This window comes from Dendrobium catenatum, unplaced genomic scaffold, assembly GCF_001605985.2.
Source record: "Dendrobium catenatum unplaced genomic scaffold, ASM160598v2 fragScaff_scaffold_1504, whole genome shotgun sequence".
Taxonomy (NCBI): domain Eukaryota; kingdom Viridiplantae; phylum Streptophyta; class Magnoliopsida; order Asparagales; family Orchidaceae; genus Dendrobium; species Dendrobium catenatum.
The window spans coordinates 40,552-61,126 of record NW_021319966.1 but is presented as its reverse complement, the minus strand read 5'-3'; the positions used below and the strand labels follow the sequence as shown (position 1 = coordinate 61,126).

Sequence of the window (20,575 nt, the reverse complement as noted above, 5' to 3'; positions counted from 1 at the left end):
ATAAAATTTTAATTAAAAAATTTTATACTATAAAATTATTATAAAAATCATGAAATAACTGTCTCAAATAAAACCTTGATTGTATACTCTAATCTAATTGTTGTTCATATCTATTTGATTATCCATTTGTAATAACTGCTCGTCATGTCGGATTTCATATAACCAACATGAACCAACCCCCTCTACAATAAAAATTAAAATGTTCGATTAATTATTCTGTGCAGAAGTTGAACGTCATCCGTAAATCAATCATAATACATCACATCATCCCTTGCTCGGTACTGATTAGTACCGCGGCTCGATACCGTTGACTTAGCGTATTCTGGTTGGTCTTCGGACGACGTTCTGTATCTGATCTCTGTACAGAATAATTTCTCCTACAATTCGCCCATTGTCAATCTCAATAACGAGACATATCATTATCATGAAGAGGCCTGACGATAAGAATACAATGGATGATAAATTAGAATAAAAATTCTTGCCATTCTCCATACCCTAAATCCTTTTATTTGCAGATAACCTCAAAAAGCAAACCTGTTATTTTTCCTTAATCAAATAGATTCATGAGTTGACTTTCATAAGCATGATCATATCATTCTGTAATTGACTTGCCTTTTATTTATTTATTTTCTTTGAGATAGAGGTCAACTAATTTAAAAATAATATTTATTTCAAAATAAAAATAATATAAAAACAGGCAATTGATTTGTTAAGTTGCTGCTAGATTTTCTATATTAATAGTTCAAATTGTTATGGAACATTCGTCTTCCGATGACTCTATTAGGAGAGTAAATATATTAGATCTAATCTATATTTAAAAAGATAGAGGTAGACCCAAAAAATATTTTATTAGAAAGACTTAAGTTTTGTTTGATACGACTTTCTTACTGCTTCTTAAAGCAGCTTTTTATTACAAAATTTTTTATATTTTTATTAAAAAGCTACTTTAAGAAGCAGTAAGAACTAAAAAAGCTGTCCTAAACGAAGCCTTAGAAATGATCCCTTTTTTATTATATTTAAATGAGAATTTGACTCTTAATAGAACACGATTGAGAAAAAAATTCACTTGATATCGTTCTGGTGGTTCTTGTCTTCGTCGGCAAATTGTTAAAATTACAAATTCAATGCTTGTTTGGGTGGTGATAAGATAATATTGCCACTGTATTTTAATGGGATTCTATGTATTGTTTTTAATAGTTTTTCAAATTAAAATGTATTGTAATATTCATAATTTCTTTTATTAGGATGAGCTTAGTTCTTCACCATTTTCACTTTTGCAACCCATTATATATAGAGTTGGTTTTGGGCAAAGTGGGTGATCAACTTTTTCAAAATTTTAGCTCACTTTTTTTCTCTTCTAGGTATTTTTTCTAATATGGTATTCGAGACAATTTAGGGCTTTGATCGACAATTATAAGAGAATCTAATCGGGTCAAACAAAGATCACGATAAGATGCATTCTTCCTCCTTACCAATCCATTGTATCCGACAGTTCTCATGGAGCACTGTCGGATATCATTCACCCGAACCCAAAAACCCTATGATAGTATCCGACAGTTCTCATGGAGCACTGGCGGATATCATTCACCCAAACCCAAAAACCCTATGATAGTATATCCGACAGTTATGCATGGGAGATAGATTTATATTTTATTTATTAAAAAAAAATTTAAATGGAGACCTATGTATTTTATATATGCTCTTCCCCAAATAGGCTTACATTAAAAAAAATGAATAGATCCTTACTAGAAAAATAAAATGATTGACAGACTTAGATTTCATTTGGGACCACTTTATTGCTGCTTTTTAAAGTTGATTTTAGGTTAAAAAAAATCTCTTTAAAGCAGGAAATAAGTAATGATCTAAAGCTATCTTAAATGAAACTTTAATTTATCTAATATTTATAAATCAACTGGAGGAGTGTTTGAAGTATCATTTTTCCCGAGAAATAAAGAAGGAACAAATTGCATTAGACTCCTACAATCTTAGAAATCTAACCTCAGTGCTAGTTGGCCCAATGAAAATGCGTCATCACCCCCTTTTCAGTACCGAGCTTGGTACTGCTTAGTACCGAGTAGTACCGAGCTCATTATTGCTCGGTATTATGAAGTACTGAACTCGGTACTGCTCAGTACTACTCGATACTGTGAAGTACCAAATGTAAGCTGTATCCGATGTTCGAACCCAATAATCTCTCGTGCTTGCTGGTGGGCTTCCCTGAATGACAAGAATTGTTATGTAGCAGCTGCTGGCAAGCTTCCTTGGATGGCAGTTGTAGTATAACTATATAAGACAACAGGCTGAGGGTTCTCTATTGGCTGATTCCTTGAGATTTAACATATTGTATTTAGCAGTTTTTCAAATTAAAATCTGGTATGATATTCAGATTTTTATTTTTTTTTGTGTTGTTGTTGCTAGGATGTATTCATTTCTTCCATATTTTTTACCTTTAGAACCATATTTAAAGGCCATATTTTAGCCAAAGTTTTGGCTCTCTTCTACCTTCTGATAGGCCAATTCCTCCTGAACCAGCCCAACAAACTCGTCCAGGGCCATTTCGAGTAAGGCGGACTCCCCTAATTATAGTGGATCCCATTACTCCAATTAAGTTCAAATTTGAAAAGGAGGGGGCGGCTATGGCTTGGGAAGGAAATTTGATTAGAAAAGTTTATGTATTAAGTAGCATGAGATGTTTTAGGGTTAGGTATGCTTGATTTGATTTCTATTGGGGTTCTTTGGCGACTTGGGCTCTAAACTATCTTATCTAGAGATTTGAGAGAGACGATCCTCCTCTCGAATTGAGGATCTATTGTATCTTATTTTCGTGCTTGTTTGGCTTTGATTTTCTTACCACAATCTATCGTTTTGGGGCTGATTTCACCCAGATTTTGCGTTATTCTCGCTGTTTTTCACCAGTTGGTGATAGGTTTGCTTGCGAACTCAAGTATTACCCTTAGGGTTACATTGCAAACTCATGTATTTCCTATCAACTTCCTCAAGAACAGATAAAAGTAGCAACTTCCACCAATAGCCAAATCGCCAATGGTTTTAAGTGCCCAAGTTTCATAGATCTACCGAAAAGGATAAAAGTAGCAACTCTCCAATTCAGATAACAGTAAAATGTAAGGATATAGTATATACATTCAATTACACAGTTCATCAGAAGTAAGCAAGTAAAACAAGTTGAAGAGCATGAAGTAATGACAGTATACAAGAGTCACTTAACTTAACAATTCTGCGTATGCCCCAAGCCCCTGGCTTGAGCTACATGCTCTCAATTTTTTCAGAGCCTGACTTTCCAGTTGCCTGACCCTCTCTTTAGATATCCCAAACATGTCACCTATTTGTTGAAGTGATTTTGGTTCACTGTACTGGATGCCAAATCTGAGCCTTATTAACTTCCTCTCCCTGGGGCTGAGAACTCCAAGAAGGCTGTGTACATGCTGTCTCATCATTTGCTTCTCAATGACGATCTTCGGTATTTCGATCTCTGGGTCTGCGGTAATCTCCTGGTAGCATCAATCAGAATCTGATAAGGTTAATTTTTCTTTTTTCGCAAAAATGTTTGAGCAAATGATTTAAGCTTGGTTTGGAACGGCTTTTTTATTGTTTCTTAAAACGGAGTTTTATGATAAGAAATACTTGAGTTCGCAAGTAACCCTAATGGGAAATACTTGAGTTCGCAAGCAAACCTAACAATAGTCGGTAAAACAGCGAGAAAACGGATGAAAATGTGGTGGAAAAACAATCAAATGATAAATAGTCTTATAGAAATCAAAGCAAAATAAGAACGAAACAAAGATAGAATTGATCCTCAATTCGAGAGGATGATTGTTCTCTCACAATCTCTAGATGTTGAATCTAGAGCCCAAACCCTAAGAGAACTCCAAGATAATAACTCAAATCATGCATGCCCTAACCCTAGCCTCTTCTCTTTTAATACATATCTTCTTAAAAAAAGCTAATAAAAATTTTCCAAAAACAAACATTAAAATAGTTTCTTTATGCCACTTCCCTCTCTCTCCTTGCCGCCCTAGGGGGGGCCCATGTGATTGGGCAGCCATCAAAGGAGATGGCTTAGCCCACCTCCTATAGGTATGAACCGACCCCACCTGGTTCGGTTCATACGGTTCGGCCAGAACCGTAACATTTTAGTACAACATTTTCAGAAGCAATAAAGAAGTCGTCGCGAACGAAACCTTAATGGAAGGAGTTAGGGCAATGGTGGTTGGTAGAGAAGTATTTCAAAGTTTGTTTTGCAGCATGAAAGAAGAAAACACATAAAAAAGCTGATGAACTCAAATACAATTAGAAAGGAGAAAAATATATGTTCTTGGAACCTCTTCCAACACCACCATATTGGAGTCACTCACTGTTAGGAGGGTGGAAGCAATGTCTTTAAAACTGGAACAGCCATCGATGGCTTGGCAACTGGTTTGTGGTTCAATCATTCAGGTTAAAACCGGTAATGTGAACGATGACATCATAATTTAGGTGCAATTTCTCTTAGCTTTAAATATTTCTGTAAAAAAATACTTCTAGCAAAGTTAATGGGTAAGATTCATTACTAATTTATTAGGAACTCAACTTCTATCTTCAATATGTGGGACTATGTTCTAAACCCGTGTGTATCTCAATAGGCACTACAAGAGGCACGGTCCAAAGAAGAATTATGATGCAGTTGCGAAGAAAAACAAGAAACTAACAGATTTAAAAGGTCGTGAGAAAGTGAGGAAGAGAATGTTTGAGGAAGGAATGTGCAGATCAAAAAAGAGATATTTCTCATTAGAGGAAAGGTTGAAGACATGTCAAAAGGTCTAGCAAAAATAAAAATAAAAATAAATATTTGTTGTAAAGGGAGAGAGACCTTACCTCAAGAGATAGAAGGTTTCAAGAGTGGCCAAGACTAACTAAAAGACAAAAAAAAAATACTCAGCAAGATTTTTGCACATGATAAAGTATGACAATCATTCCACAAAATGTTCCACCTAATGGAGAGGAAGTAATATGATGTAGGACTACAATGCTTAAAGTAATTTGATAAAAACTTGCACGACTTATTGATTAGAGTAATAATGATTAAAACTATTAGCAAATAAAAACGACAACATAAAATGTAAGAGCGGTCACTTTCGTTTAGGCTAAGTTGCACAATAAGAGCTTTGAATTATCAAAATAGCAAAAAACATCAACGACATGCAAATATAATAGCTTTCAACAAAGATCCCTAATCTAACAATAAGATTAGAAGCAAATAAAGTGCACTCAATCCTACGTTTACTAAGCTCGGTAGAGTTAGGCGAACACGATCTTCATGAATTAAATCAAATCACAAGAGAGACTGTTAGACTAAGGAAATACAAGAGGAGGAAGATTGGAAGACCTTCGTCAAGGCTCGGATGTAATATTCCACTATACGGTACGAAGTTGCTCCTCTATGGCTTAGACGAGAGTGTCTAGAATGCGCTCCACGTATTCCTCGACGGTATTGTCGATGCGAGGGTTGACATTGAAAAAGGTCGAGTGCAGGTGCAAGCAAACCCTTGTTTGTCGTAGGCGAGATCGTAATCAAGATCTAGACCAGCCATGCATCAATCTTGTCGCATCGAGGTATTGACGGAAGTGTTATTTGCTGTCCAAGCAGATTTCCCTCAAGAATTTAGGTGGTGGAAGGTGGAGTAGAGTGGTCGGCCACAAGGAAGAAGCTTGGGAAAACTAACTTCAGGTTTTGGAAAATTGGAGTGGAGGGAAGAGGTGCCAATCAATCCTCTAATTAATCCTCATGCATGGAATTAATTAAGAGGATAGGGAGAGAGGTAGAGGCGGCGGGATGAGGAGCTAGGAGGATTTGTTTCCAAATCTCAATACTTGCTTTAGGAAAGAAAATAATGAGGTGTGGGGCTTAGGGGATTTCGGCCAAGGGGGAGGGGCTATTTGAATTAATTCTCAAAGAGGGGTGTTGGATTTAGGAAACAAATCCAAAAGGAAATGGGGGGGGGGAGGCGGCGGCTTCGGGGCTAGGGGAAGAAAATTAGGAAGCCTTTAATGTTTCCTTAAATTGGTGGATTAATTAGGGAAGAAAGATATCATCCCAATTTAATTTAAATTCAAATAAGCACGCATTTAAAAATTTTTCTAAAATAGATTTAGTAATTTAGAAAAGATTTTAAATTTCAAATTGGATGAATTTGAATTTAAAACCTACCCAAATTATATCAATCTAAAATAAGCAATGGGAATCAAAGGAGAAAAGAGGATCTAGGGGCGGACGGCATGCTTGGTTCGGGTATGGAGGCCGGCGGTTAGATGGGGTGTATGCGGATCTCGGTGGGTAAGGGAAAGGGGCTTGGTGAAGGAGGAGGTCTTGGGTGTAAACGTGGTCGGTTGAGGTGAAGAGGGCCGGTGGTGGTGGTAGAATGAAGGGAAGAGATAGGAAATAGAACCACGAACCCGACTCGTCAAGGTTGGTGGGTGATGCGTAATCTTCCCTCTCCTAGGGATCTCTCTCCGATTTCTCAAGCTCTTAAGAGAACTCAAAAGATTTGTGGCAAATTTTCTTTCAATCATTCATTAACGTTGATACGGCATCACAAAATTAGCTTGATCGGGCACGAATCTCGAGGCAAAAGCTAGTTGGAAACTTCAAAAATTAATTCCGGGAGCACCCGAACTTCGATTTCAGCGAGCTTATAGTCAAACTGAGCGTCTCGGAAATACGAACCCAACGTCACCAAGATCAACCCAATCCGAGCCCAAATGAGTCCGAATCAAGGACCCGAAGCACTGTTGGAAGGTTCACACCGCAATTTGAGTTACCAAACGGTCTCCGATTTTAACGAGCTTATACTCGAATCGAGCGGCTCGACGAGACGAATCCAACGAGCCCAAGATCGCCGAATTCCGACATCATTAAGGCCTTCAAATGTCCAACGAACGGTGCATGATCAAAGGATTCGATATCGGCCGTCCATTCAAACCACTCCCAAATTCGCCCATGATCTCACGTCTATTTATGGGCTTTGCCACTCCAGAAAAACTATAAATAGAGCCCTCATTCTACACAAAGGGGACTCAAGGGAAGAGAGAGAAGAAGAAGAGGAGGAGAAGGAAGAAGCTCCTCCTCGACCACCGCCGGAGCTCTTCCCGCTGCCAGAAGACGCCGGAACTCTGCCGGATTTCGGGAAACGCCGGGAATTTGCAGAACTTTGTAAACTTGCTTGAAGAAACGAATTGTAATCTGATTGCCCCAAGTTGTGGGACGAATCAGCCATTTGTAATTTGCAAAACACTAGTGGAATTTTTCAACTGGGCAATGCCCCGTGGTTTTTTCCCTTTTTGGGTTTTCCACGTAAAAACCTTGGTGTTCGTATTCTCTTTTCTGTTTGTGTGCTGAATACTCGTACAACGCTCGGACGCGAATTTATAAACTCTACCGCCGCGTATATTCTAGCACGCAACAAACGTCAAAAGAGAATAATGGGGCTATATATAGCCTTGTATAAAGACTTAAGAAAATAAAGACGACAACGCCCACTGGGCTTACATGCGACCTCCCTTGAATAAGGGGTAAAAACGGAAAACTAATAAAGCAAATACAATATGACATAATAATATAGAAAATAAATAATACAACTCAAAAATACAATGACTCAATCGTGGTCGTAGATCTATAACCACGTCTCTGATAGACTTTCCACGTTCTGATGTCCCCATCACATTCGACCAGTTCAAGTCATTGTGCCCATAAAAGGTCGAATCAAATGAGCCAAGTAAAGTCAAAAAAGTATATGTTGGGTAGTTTATAAATCCAAATTTCTTGTCAGATTTTCAGTTTCAGGGTTTAAGTCAAAGATCTTCATAATTACATGACCAAATAAAAGATGAAAAATTATGAAGATAATTAAAGATAACAAAATATATTATGTAAGATTCAGGTGAGACGCCTTGAAAAGTTACTCATATACATTAATGTGTATTTTGGTATATTGGTCAAAGTTTCATCAAGAACTTCAAAGTTGATTGTACTCGTGTTGGAGCCCTCCTATATTAAATGATCTTCTAGAAAATTACACTATGAGAATAAAAATATGAGGAATGTTAGACCAAAGCAAGCATTACGTCATTGGTTAAGAGTTCAAGCTATTACATATGATATCATAGCAACGCACTAACCAGAAGATAGGAACTAAGTGTCATATGAGACAATATATTATGTGATGGAAGCTATCTCTTGAACCCATTTGAGACAAATTACTATACTTTAGGAGCCATTCTTGAAACTATGAAGGTAACCTCTAGAATCATTTATATATGGTGAATGATTCTAAATAAAGGCCACTAATAAGGATGTTAGATCCTTATGTGGGAAAATTTTTAAGAAATTTAAGTATGGTAAGGTTGAACTCTTCAAAATTAAAGTTTTTTTTTAATTTCATCAGAAACTTCAAGTGTATTTATATAATACCATTACTTTCTGCTTAAAATAATCTTGTATCCAAAATATAAATCATTCATGAAATTCCATGCTTCTAGCAACACTCCCATTTCCTCGCCTTTCGATCTCCCATGGAGAAATGTTGATATGCGGATATTTTCTAGAAACATGGAGCATACACTATGCAAGTTAGCTTTGCTCATAGAGATTTTCAACTCCAGAAGGTTGGATCAAATAAAGAAGCACACCTGAAAAGTTATGTCCTGGTCAATCCAAGTATGGCCTTGGATTGAAATGGGATTTCTCGATATCTTCAACAAGTTCACTAACTTGCCAACATGCATGCCAGCTCGTTTAGCCACTTCTTCATTTGTAGGAGTCAGACCTTCCTGTAAGCAAATTCTCCTCGCATCTTTAATTATTTTCAGTTCTGCAAACACATTTTCCTGCAATTATATTTTGAAAGAGTGGATCATGAATACTATGATGAATCTTGCTTCCAAATGAGCTGATATATGAAAAAAAACATTGGTTAATTCCTCAGCCAAGCCTTCCATAGAAAAAGCAACAAATGAAGGATTATAATTTTGGATTTTAACTCCTCATCTATTCTCTCGATCTCTCTAACCTCTTCAATGAGAATAAAAGATATGGAGATTCACTTAAAAGGATTCTCAAGTTAATGGAACCCAGTATTCAACAACAAAGGAAGCTAATTTGAAAAATCTCCATCATAACAAAACAGGAACTAAAACTCAGAAAATTAGACGAGGCAGTTATAGAATTGACTTGAATAAAAAAAGCTTTACAAGAGATCACTGCGTTGTTTCCAGAGAGAGGGAGAAATATTGATTATGGAACAAAAATAAAAAACATACTGGCAAGCGGATTGTTCGAGAATGCTGGAAAATGGCTTTCCTGATTGATTGGCGTATCCACCAATACGCATAGGTTGAGAATCTGCATCCAATTTTAGGCTTGAACTTCTCCAAACTCTTCATTAGTCCCATACTTCCTTCCTACAATAACGCATGATTTTCTTCTCATCCCATCAATGACAAATAAAATATTATTTAGAGTACCATCTAAAATATAAATTACAAATCTATAACCAAATGAGCAAAAACCAAATTATTGTTTTCATGCTACAAGTAACCACATAACCACATAGACCCTTATATGAATGAAAACTCCAAGAATTAGAGATCACTGAGCTCAATCTGGGTTCCAAAAGGTCAGATGATTTTGTTTAGGAACAAATGCTACCAGAAGAGTAACTCATTATTTGTAAAAAATAGTATAGTTAAAGCATACCACACCTAAAATAATTACCGCTACAAAATAAGAAAAATGAAATAAATTGACAATAGACTACATAGGCAACCTGCAGTAGATCCTGAATGTTGAGCCCCTTTCCTTCATACTGCTTAGCAATATGGACAACAAGGCGGAAATTAGCATAAATCACTCTGTTTCGACTGTGCATTCCAGACGAAATGCAGGCCTGCAGATCATGGAAGCTCATTCCAACAGCTTCAGCCCACTCGATCAGTGTTGGTTCACGGCCAAATTGCATGTGAAGCTTTTCTTTAACCACATCCATTTCCATAAGATCCTGATAATGAGATTCTATTTAGAACAAATTGAGACAAAGAATTTATAACTATCAGATAGATGTACAATTTGTTGCTACTCATCCTTCTAAGATATGCCTGTATCTGAGCAAATAATTCTTTTTCTTCTGCAATTGTTAATAGCTTCTTTGTCTCAGAACCCCACAAAAACAATCTTAGAGGGTCGTTATTGTCAAATATTTTATCTATCCTCTTGACTTTAACGTTGTCCGTAGCCATGGAAGTTACAGAAGGAACATTGCTTGAATTCTTGAAGACATTTCGTTTCTTAGACTGCCTCTCCAAAAGCTTTCTTGATCTCACTGCTTTCTTTTCCCCAATCATACTTTCAGTGCTAGATTCACTTGGATCCAAACAAAGTGAAAGACAAACAAATTTCATTTCAGGAATGCAGTAAATTTATTGCTTAATGCTAAGTGGTCAAGTAAAAGGTATTGCGAGCATGAAACAAACCTTGGAACCTTAATTTTTTCCACAAGCTCATGTGAGAAGCTGTTAGATTTTTCTGCTAATAATGCAGCATCTCGAGAAGCCATTAAGGCTCTTCTAGCAAGTTCAAGAACGTCCTCTGGACGCATAGTACTTGTATTAGCCTGTTCTGTTTCCATCAGTTCAACACCCACACCTGCTTTTTTATTATTGATCAACTCTGTGGTTCTCATGACAGCCTTTTCCAAATTGTATTTAGTGAGAAATCTGAAACAATAAGGAAGAAGATGATTGACAAACAAACACACACAGTTAGGAAATTTTGACTTAAGAGATAGAAGCCTTGTTTTTCTTACGAATACCATAACCCTGGATCATAAAGTAGACGGCGTTCCAAATGTTTCAAATAAACGTCAAAATGATGTTTTCCTCTCTCGTCAGAAGAAAGAGAACCATCCTCCAAACTTTGCAAATCAAAGATTGCCTGAATGTTAAATTTAGCATATTAAATTCATAGAAAAAATTATTGGAACTCTTGGAAATTAATAACTATACATCAAAGCATGGCCAGATGCACCTTATCGTGAGAGAGCCAGTTTCGGAATCAATAAAGCAGGACCGAGTTGCACAAATCATTTTAAAAATAAATGGCATAATCAAAGTATATAATCAGATTAAATAAAGATCAACAAGAAAATAATATGAAAGATAAAATCATTGTTTTCTTAAAGGTTACTTCAATGGTTTACATACCTAGTAGACTCTTCATTTTGTTGGTATTGTGATAGGGGATGTCTATAGGCGCTTTTTTCTTATCAGTTTGGATCGAAAATGCAATTAATGACACATTAAATTCCTATTATTTTGAGTAAATTGCTAAAATGACCCCAAGATGTGTCCATTTTAGTCCCGACCTTTTCTTAGTGTCAAAATTAGCCCCCAACTTATCAAATCGTAACTATTTTGATTCTTTTGCCATTTCAATCGCGTGTAATTGACGTAAGCCTGTCAAAGGTTGAAGGTATTATCAACTGTTTTTACATGAGGCGATGAGATTTGGGCTTCATTTGGAACGGTTTCTTATTGCTTCTTAAAGCAGCTTCTAGTACAAAATTTTTAATTTTTTAACTAAAAAGCTGCTTTAAGAATCAATTAGAAAGCCATCCTAAATGAAGCCTCAAATGGGAGACATTCTTCTCAAGTTCCCAACCATAAAGTAAGTTGCATACACATAGAACATGCGGGTATTAATTAAATATTTTTCCCTCTTCCATGGTGGTCTTCAAGCAACTGAAAAAATAAATAAATAAAGTTTCAAATGCAAACATTCCCTTTGGAATCCGATTCAACTAGAGCATCTCACCATGAGGACAAATAAATACAAACTGATGTCAGCTAAAGATATCCAAGCTTAGCATAAAATCAAATATAAGCTTTTTCTATATCCAAGTGCAGCATAAAATTAACACACAGCTTGAGAACAATATGTTGAAAACCTTGAATAAGATATATACTAAAGCCTACTATAATCTCTTTCACACTGTACCAAACCTATGGATTAATCTAACTATAATGATTGCATAGTTGTTGTGCGAAGCAACAGCTTTTTATAATCAAATTTATATAATATTAATGCTCAGCAAAAGAAAAAAAAAATGCTCAGCAAAAGCAATATTGGAAATTCAAAACCTTGATAAGAATAAGCAACACAGTAGGTTTAATTCAACCATAACATTTGTAACAGATATGATGTCAACTACATTATCAAAGAAGCAGTTCAATGCAATTACTACAATTAAACTTGCTTAAAAAAAAGGTTCAGCTTGAAAGGTTCAGACTGCCCACAGAGTTTGCTACTCACGAACAGCTTCCTTCAATTCCACAGCTTAGACGACGGAAGGATTAAAGAGGTGAAGATTTGATGAGTTGAGGAATTAAACTAAACACTGAAAAATTTTGAAATTACTATGGGCAGATAAAAAATTTAAAGATCATTTTTATCATTGATTTATTATTTTTATTAGTCAATACTTATGCGACAATAAAATGATGCATCTTGGAAGTAAAAACATCAAACAAGAAAGAAGAAAAGTGTAGGAACACAAAGCTAAATGTTGTACTTATTTATTTATTTCTTTCTTTCTTCTTCAAAAGCAAACAAGATACAATTGATCTACTATTCGAGAGGTAGATCAAGTCTCCCACAAACCCCAGCCGACACTAGAGACTTGCTAAATAAAAGTAAAGCAAACACAAATTCTGCATACCTCAAATCCCCCGATAGTTAGCCCTAAATAGGCTTCCTCAATTCCTTCCCAAATCAGCCTACTTTCCTAATAAGATTCCCCCTCTAATTTGAATTCAATTTGGATATGTTTTCCTAAATAATTCCCCTAATTTTAATTAAAACCTTCCTAAGTATCTCTCTCTTGATTTCTCCTCCTTACATATTGAATTATAGTTTTTCTAGGCCCCACAAGAGGGGCCGAAATTTCATCGTTGCTGTCTGCTGGGTTCAGCTATTCCGAACCAGGCGAAAGCCTTCCGCCCTTCCTGTTGGGCGTAACATCAAAGTGGGAAACATTCTATTCAGAATCACTGTCACCATAGTTTCTTATTCTAATGCAACTTTAACTTGCCCTCACTTTTATCTACTACTAATAAATAATTTCCATCACCAAATGGGGCAATTCAATTATGAGATTAGTATGGAAAAAAAGGGTTCTTACAGAAGTTTTTCTCATATAATACTAACATAAATAATCACAATAGCTATCCATAGATGACGGCTCAACAAAAAAAAATCCAAAATCACATCTTTCTCAGCCAAACCTCTTCAAAATGTCTTAAATGATTAAACATAAATTGTTTACCGAACGCTTATGTTATTTACTTATTTCTTCTAAAAAATCCCAACAAATTAAAGTAGACCAAGTGTAAGCATAAGTTCCATTTAATTTGCTCGTGTTAGTGGAAAACATGTGAGAAATTAAGGACACGTGAACATGTTCTTATAGAATGTTATTCTTCAGCTTACAAAAAATTCAAAAAAAATATCATATATAACTAAGAAATACAAATGACTTAAAGTTGAAGTGTTTCTCAAAAAATAACACTATGCATTGTAATAAACTGAATAGAAAAAGCATTTAATTAGACAAATTGGTCCGGATTCGAGTCATCTAGTCGCAAAAATTGTTGTGTAAATCCAGCATGTATTGCCAGACATTCATTGGAGTTACATAGGTGAATAATTGAAGTAACAAAAAGAAGCTGAGCTTGTATGCAAAAGATGGTATGTTATGAAATTTCATTTCTAAGTAACATTGAGGTATAACTGAAATAACAAAAAGTCACTAGGCAAGCTTAGCTAGACCTTCATTTGAGGTTACATTGAAGTAAAATTAATTAACAAAAAGAAGTTGGGCATTTAAGCAGAGACAAAGATTCTTTTCCTTTTCTGTGCAAGAATGTAACAATCTTTTTACCTGGGCCCCTTTTTCTTCCTGGATACCGTAAGAGCTGCTATAGTAATTATGTTGCTCTTGTGTGAGAATAGATGTATTGAAATGCCGATCTGCAGATTTTGTTGGGGTACTGAAAATCGCTCGGCTTACTTGACCATGCAGCCTCACAACTAATGACTCAGAAAGGGAGAAAATTGCTTTCAATGTGGTAAAAAGAGTTTGTTGTAAATGTGCAATCTTATTTGATAATTGCATTAGAAATAACACAGAGTGAAGAGTCTAATTCAAGCAGTTTTGATCCAAATGTAAATAGCCATTTCTTTAAAGAAATTCAACCAAAATATTTGGGTTTCATTTGGGACGGCTTTCTTACTGCTTCTTAAAGCAACTTTCTAATAGAAAAATTAAAAAAATAATTTTTGTAATAGAAAGTTGCTTTAAGAAGCAGTAAGAAAGCCGTGCCAAATGAAGCCTTAGTAAATGTCTTCGGATTTGTCAACGCCATTTACACTAGTTTCATTTGACAATTTTGAGTATGTTTCATGCTTTGTTTGCAATCCATAATAGCATTCCTACAAGAAGAGTCATGCAGCACTTATTCTACTCGTGGGATTCTTAATAGTGAAATTTTAGGCAGGATTTCAAGATGGCTTCAACTGGAAGCTTTACTTAATATATGATGAAAATTTTGATAGCAACTAAGGATGTACAGAAGACAACGTTTATAAAAAACATAATCTGGTCATGCTCAACAATAACAAAAGTTTCCAAACTCATTTAGCCTAATCCTATGAAATTTTTCAAATACAGAACCCCTAAATCCAAAGAACTATAGCTCAAGAAAACAGCATTAGCCGTAAAGTAAAAATATCCACCTCTCAAATCAACTGTAATTCCAAAAAAAATCAAATCTACAAACACCAGCATTTCCTCACAAACGGATGTAGATTTACCACATTACATTCCAATTCAGGCAGGAAATAATTGCAAGCCTGCTACATTGACAGATCTTAATATTAGGTTACCGTTATCACCTAAAATAGCATAGCATCCTCCTTATCATTACCATCATCCCAACTATTTGTGTAGGCCCTGCAAATCGGCATTCTCCATTCACTACATTGTCTTGTTAGTCCATCCATTGACCTCTATCATTCATGCCCATACCACATCTGTCTATTTTTCAGCATTATATCTTTAATAAATACTACCCCACCTTCTCTACAAAATCTAACTTAGCAATACAACAAGCCATGAGAGGACCACGGCTTGTTCTTGTCTGCAGGAACCTACCACCATCTTTCTCCTCCACTCTATCTGGCCCTTCTCCTCCTAGCATTGACATTCCTTCAGGTTCACTTAAGCATTCCTTAGCCTCCCCCTGCCTCCAACCTTGGTCGGAGGACAAGTTCCTCTTCCCCTACCTTTCTGCATTGGCTTCTCATTTGCCAACCAAAAAGCTACACAAAAACCTTCTTCTGGATACCTTCTCTCTTGCAAATCTCTTCTCATTGCCTATGGCTTCCCAGATTCTACAAGGTTTAGACTCCAGCCACCCCTCGAAGCTTATTCACGTGGAGCTTTTTCATCTCTTTTAGGACCTTGAACTACCTCTCCAGCATTTCCCCATGTCAGTCCTCCCCACTAACCTAAAAAATATATCTTCTCATAGGATTAGCTTGATGTCAAAGTATGGAACAGGGAGATCTCTTTGGTTTGTTACACTGTTGGTAAACACCTGCTCTGTAACTCTTTAATCTTCTATGTCCAAAATTTTGGAAAATTAAGCACAATCTCGATCTACTACTCTCAAAGGTCTTTTTTTCCAATTCCGATTTTCTTAGTTAAAATAATTGAAATTGTTGTGGACTAGGGAAACTTCATTTATCAATCGATGTCCATTCATATTCAAAAAATAAACTTCAAATTTTAGTGATTGGGTGAGAAGTAATCTTTTTCACTTGTATATCGCGTGCAGGATTAAAAACTGTCAACTTGTGATTATAAATCGTAGTGATTTGAATTTAGTTTCCCCAAAGGTTATCACTAGGTCTGATTTGACCAATAAGTCTCATCTTGCACCTTATCATGTTAAGTGGGTCAACAACACTTCTTCTGCATGTTAACACTTAGATGCTTAGGGTCAATCAAATTTGAAAGTCATGATAAATCAATTGGTGTGATGCCAAGAATATAAATGCAACTCACATCCTTCTTAGTAAACCTTAGTTGTGTGACATGAATGTCTTTCATTAAGAAAACAATAATTTTATGTTTAAATATAAAAAAAAGAGTCAATCTTTTCACCATAAAGCAGTTGTTCCATTTCCAACAACCAAGCCTATATCACTTCACCGCATGACTGCTACTCTGCTAGTCTATTTTTAGTTAGTTTTGTGATGAGTTACGAACTCTTCCTAGTCAAGTTCATACTTTGGACCCTCCTATTATTAATGCCCCATTAACCATCGATGATTACATTGATTTGATCGAGTCATTTTTATGTCATGTGTTTAGGGATCATATCCTTAATGAGGATGATAGCACTTATGTATTTAAGATTGATCTTCTAATGAAGGACGGCATATCATCATCTAAAACTTACATACCTGTTTTTGTCTTCAAAACTTATGTTTTAAATGGTAATTTGTCTTTGTTAGATGTGATGACACATGACTGACCTTCATATTGTAATTAAATTGCTTTATCATGCATTGCATGCTATTGTATTCTCTTTGGCATGTTATTTAGGAAATCTTCACTTACTTGTATTTAGAAAAATACATTCGAGCTATTTTTCAAAAGAAACTTACTTGTGATTATAATTTTTATATTTTTGTTTTAGCTCACATCCCAGCCCCCAACTAACCAATTATGAAATGCTACATGTTTTATAGGACCTTTGGATCAACTTGTGGTTATTTTCAGAGTTTAACTTTTGACATGTATTATGTTCCCTTGCTTTTAATATGTTATCATATAAAGGATTTTTAAGGGATTGGGGTTGACAAACTAGTCCACTTGCATGAGACATAGGTCCACTTTGGCAATCAATTATTCTTGTAAGTTTACCTTCACCAGCATACACTCCACCACCTTGGCATTGTTTTGAGATTTGGACCCTTGTGATTATATATTCAGGACTCTAACCTACTTGATTAATTAAATTGACATATATTCAACTTATTATGAAAATAACCTTTGTATTGCTTAGAAGGACGCCTATACTCTGAATAGTTTTTGCAAATGAAAGTTCCTTAAAATGCTCTTAATAAATCTACTCTTGATAACCAATAATGATGTGGGATTATCTAGTCTCATAATTTTCTCTCTCCACTGTGACGGTCTCTTAATCTATTTTATCTTTCTGCATAACTCTCTTACTTGTAAGGCGGATGATCCATCTCACTTCAACTTAGTTTCTTAACCCTTAATTGGGGATATCAACTCTCAGAGAAGTTATTGGAGATTTACAATTATCGCTATTTAACATTAAAACCAACATCATTTTATTGTTTATCGTTGAAAAAATGGTAATTAGAAATTGCTTGCATCTCTCTATCTCACTGCTCCTAACCTATGTAAGGTCATTTTGGAGGTTTATCTTCAAGACAGGGAGGACTCTATGTTATAGAATCCTAAGCACTCATTCTCTTTCAATGAGGCCAAGAGGATTTTAAATGCTAGTTTACCAATAGTCCAATGGGATAAATTTATTTGGTTTAAGAGATATTATCTTACATTTATTTTTTTATATTCAGGAAACTAAGATGATAGATAATTTGTTAACTAGGGTATTCCTAATGCATCCGTTGGAATCTCTTTGCTATTCTAGCAAACATACTCATCACAATTATTTTTCTCTTTTATATTATCTACACAATTATTAAGAATTGCTCTTCCTCTAACTAGTCTCTTTCATCTCGCATCTAATCTTTCTTAAGTATTTTAATTAAGTTCAATGACATCTATTTTTAGCACATACAAACTTTAATTATTTATCACTAACATATTATTTTATAATATTTGATTTGAAATGAATAACATGATACATAATATTCGACCCTTGAATCAATGTGTTATTTTGAAAATATTGTGCTATCAAGTGAAGTTTTGAATGCGACACTATTTTTTTTTTGCATTATAGGATATTTTTATGAGCAATTATGATGCAAACTTTGACTGGCAAATCAAGCGTCATTCCTACGAGGAAGATACAACACCCGACACGCTTGATATCTTAGTCCAAAAGCAAGGTCTTTTTGAGAGATTCCATCTCGAGACAGGACATCCTAATTTGGTTATTATAGAATTCAATGGATACAAACCCTCATCAAAGTAATGTACTGATTAATAGAGCATCCACTGATCGAGGAACATAAAGCATCCCAAAGGACCCAACCATATGGTCGCAAGTCATTGACTGAAGCTTGCTCCTTCAAATTCTACCTAGCATTGTTCCTCTTCATTTAGAAATTTAATAGTTTTGGGGTTTGCCTTTTGAGGCTTATGTGGATCTTCTGCTTGTTTTGGTCAACGGTTGCTAATTGGTGGGATTCACTATTGATCATCATTAGTTTTGTGTGGAATCTGAAAATGTCAATCAATCGGATTGTACTATTGTATCAGACCTCAATAACATCAGTCGAGCTCGTCAGGGGGTTGCAGGGGGCTATGCTCCCCCTGCTTGGATTTTGACAGCTTTGACCCCTCAAAATTTTTTTTTGTATAGACGTACAATGATACAACATTGTAGTCTCTGGTTTGAGACAGAGAGTAGAGCACAGCGGCGTGGTGGGCTGCAATGCCACGACGTGGTAGGCTGCAACACTGAGCCATTTTAGGGTGGACTAGAAAATAGAGAGTGGAGAGTTGTAGCGCTCCAGACCTTAATGTCACGATGCTGCGAGTCAAGCTGGGCAATTTTCTTCTCTTTTTTTTTTTCAGTTGAAGGATTTCGCCCTTTTGAGTATTGAAAAGTGTCTCATTGTCTATTTTGAGTTGAGGACAAAGAGAGAAGTGAAGTGAGACAATGAGAGAGCGTAAGAAGATATATTTGTACAATCTTTCTCAATTTTTATAGTGAATTTCTTGGTGCGGCATGTCTCGGTGGTTTTTTCTCACTTTCATATTTTTACACATTAAATCCTGATATTAATTTTCATCGTTTTCTTTTCTTGTTTGTTTCGTTGCATGCTTTCCTTCCCAACAATCTGCTACTATGATTTGCTTTTGGCTCTTGGGGACAATGATGAATACTGGAATCCTTGCCTTCTTCCTTTGTGAAGAAACTTGTGGTTCCATGGTTATTGCAGCTTTGCTCTATCCGTATTTGGCTACAGTTTGGATATCTTCTGTCACCATGATGTTGTTTTGGTCGGCCTTAGCTGGCAGTTTGCTCCTCGCTTTCCTCCCAACCTTGGTTCCACATGAGAAGGCATCACCTGCTACCTTGTTTTGATTCCAGTGCTCCATCCATATTCCTAGTGTCTTTAATTTTGGTGCTCTACATGGGTCAGTTTTGAAGGTAGTTTGGTCAGAGCTTTTCAGACTATGAGCTTTGGCCTTGTATATGGCTTCTGATTATTAATTAATTTGAACACAGCTCTCAAATTTCCCAAAAATAAAAAATAAAGAAGCCAACTTTCATGCATCAAAATCACACTTGAATGACTGAGACTCCAACTAATAAACTCAAAAGCCAATATTTTTAAAATTAGAAATTAAAAGAAACAATGTTGGCACCATAAACACAACTCTACAACCAAAAAAAAAATGGAAGTTTCATATAAAAATATGCTAAAGCAGCAGCATTTCGGTCATCATAAGCACTGCAAATGCCTAGTTCTCCAAACAGAGTTATTTTCAACTAAACAGTTCAGGAATAGAAATAAAGATATTGAGAAAGAGCTACGATAGAGAAGATATCATAGAAAGAAAGCGGCAATAGAAGGATTTGGAGAGTACCTGAAGAAAGGGAGAGTGGATTTCTGAGGTGGGTTCTGGAGATTGAAGGAGGAGGAGTATAAAGGACGCTCCTTCCTGCTTCCATGGAGGTATTCTTCACTGAATAAAGAGGCTTTCTTCTCCACTTTCGCTATCTTCTCCTATCCTCAGGAGCCGGATAACTCCAACTGAGCTGGGGCGACTTTAGGCAAATTCGGTGTGGCTGTAAATGAACCGAGAGGAGCCGAATTGGTGCTGAGTTTCAAGATTTAAAATCTTAACTTGTTTTTTTTTATTATTTTTATTAAGCTCAAAGTTTTAATTAAATTTAAAAAAAAAAACTATATATCTTATATTAGTAATTTAATTATTTTATTTTTATATAATTACATTTATCAATTTTAATTAAATTTATAGATTTTCAGTTATAAAAGAAATGCAGTTCCAGCCTCTCTAAGGGCATATCCAACGGAGAACTTCATTTTTCACGATAAAATACAGCAAAACTCTAAAATGTCGTGGTGCTGCTCCAATCTAACTCCATTTTTAGTGCTTCTGCGAAGGTAACGATCCTTCTTCCTTTCAAGCGTTTTTCTGGTTGAGAGAGCAAAATAGTGTAGGTGAACATTGCGACGCCAATATTGGCGTCGCATTGTTCATCCGCA

At 35.7% G+C, this 20,575-nt stretch overlaps 1 protein-coding gene across 5 annotated transcripts; it reads right to left on the bottom strand.

The window, feature by feature from the left end:
• Positions 1-3,081: 3,081 nt before the first annotated feature.
• Positions 3,082-20,145, bottom strand: LOC110095671 (RNA polymerase sigma factor sigF, chloroplastic). 5 transcript variants are annotated; one of them, XM_028700381.1, is made up of 10 exons: positions 19,932-20,145; positions 13,986-14,134; positions 10,854-10,981; positions 10,522-10,764; positions 10,147-10,411; positions 9,819-10,049; positions 9,313-9,453; positions 8,683-8,880; positions 4,873-4,910; positions 3,312-3,509 (listed from the first exon to the last, which is right to left on the bottom strand). In XM_028700381.1, exons 1-10 carry the CDS (start codon positions 20,014-20,016, stop codon positions 3,452-3,454), a joined length of 1,536 nt encoding a protein of 511 aa, XP_028556214.1. In that variant the 5' UTR covers positions 20,017-20,145; the 3' UTR covers positions 3,312-3,451. The 5 variants fall into 5 exon arrangements, with proteins under 5 accessions (XP_020676962.2, XP_028556214.1, XP_028556217.1 ...); XM_020821303.2 differs by lacking the exon at positions 4,873-4,910 and having other exon boundaries at positions 3,082-3,509; positions 19,932-20,144; XM_028700384.1 differs by lacking the exon at positions 4,873-4,910 and having other exon boundaries at positions 3,315-3,509; positions 8,769-8,880; positions 19,932-20,144.
• Between the last annotated feature and the right edge of the window lie 430 nt (positions 20,146-20,575).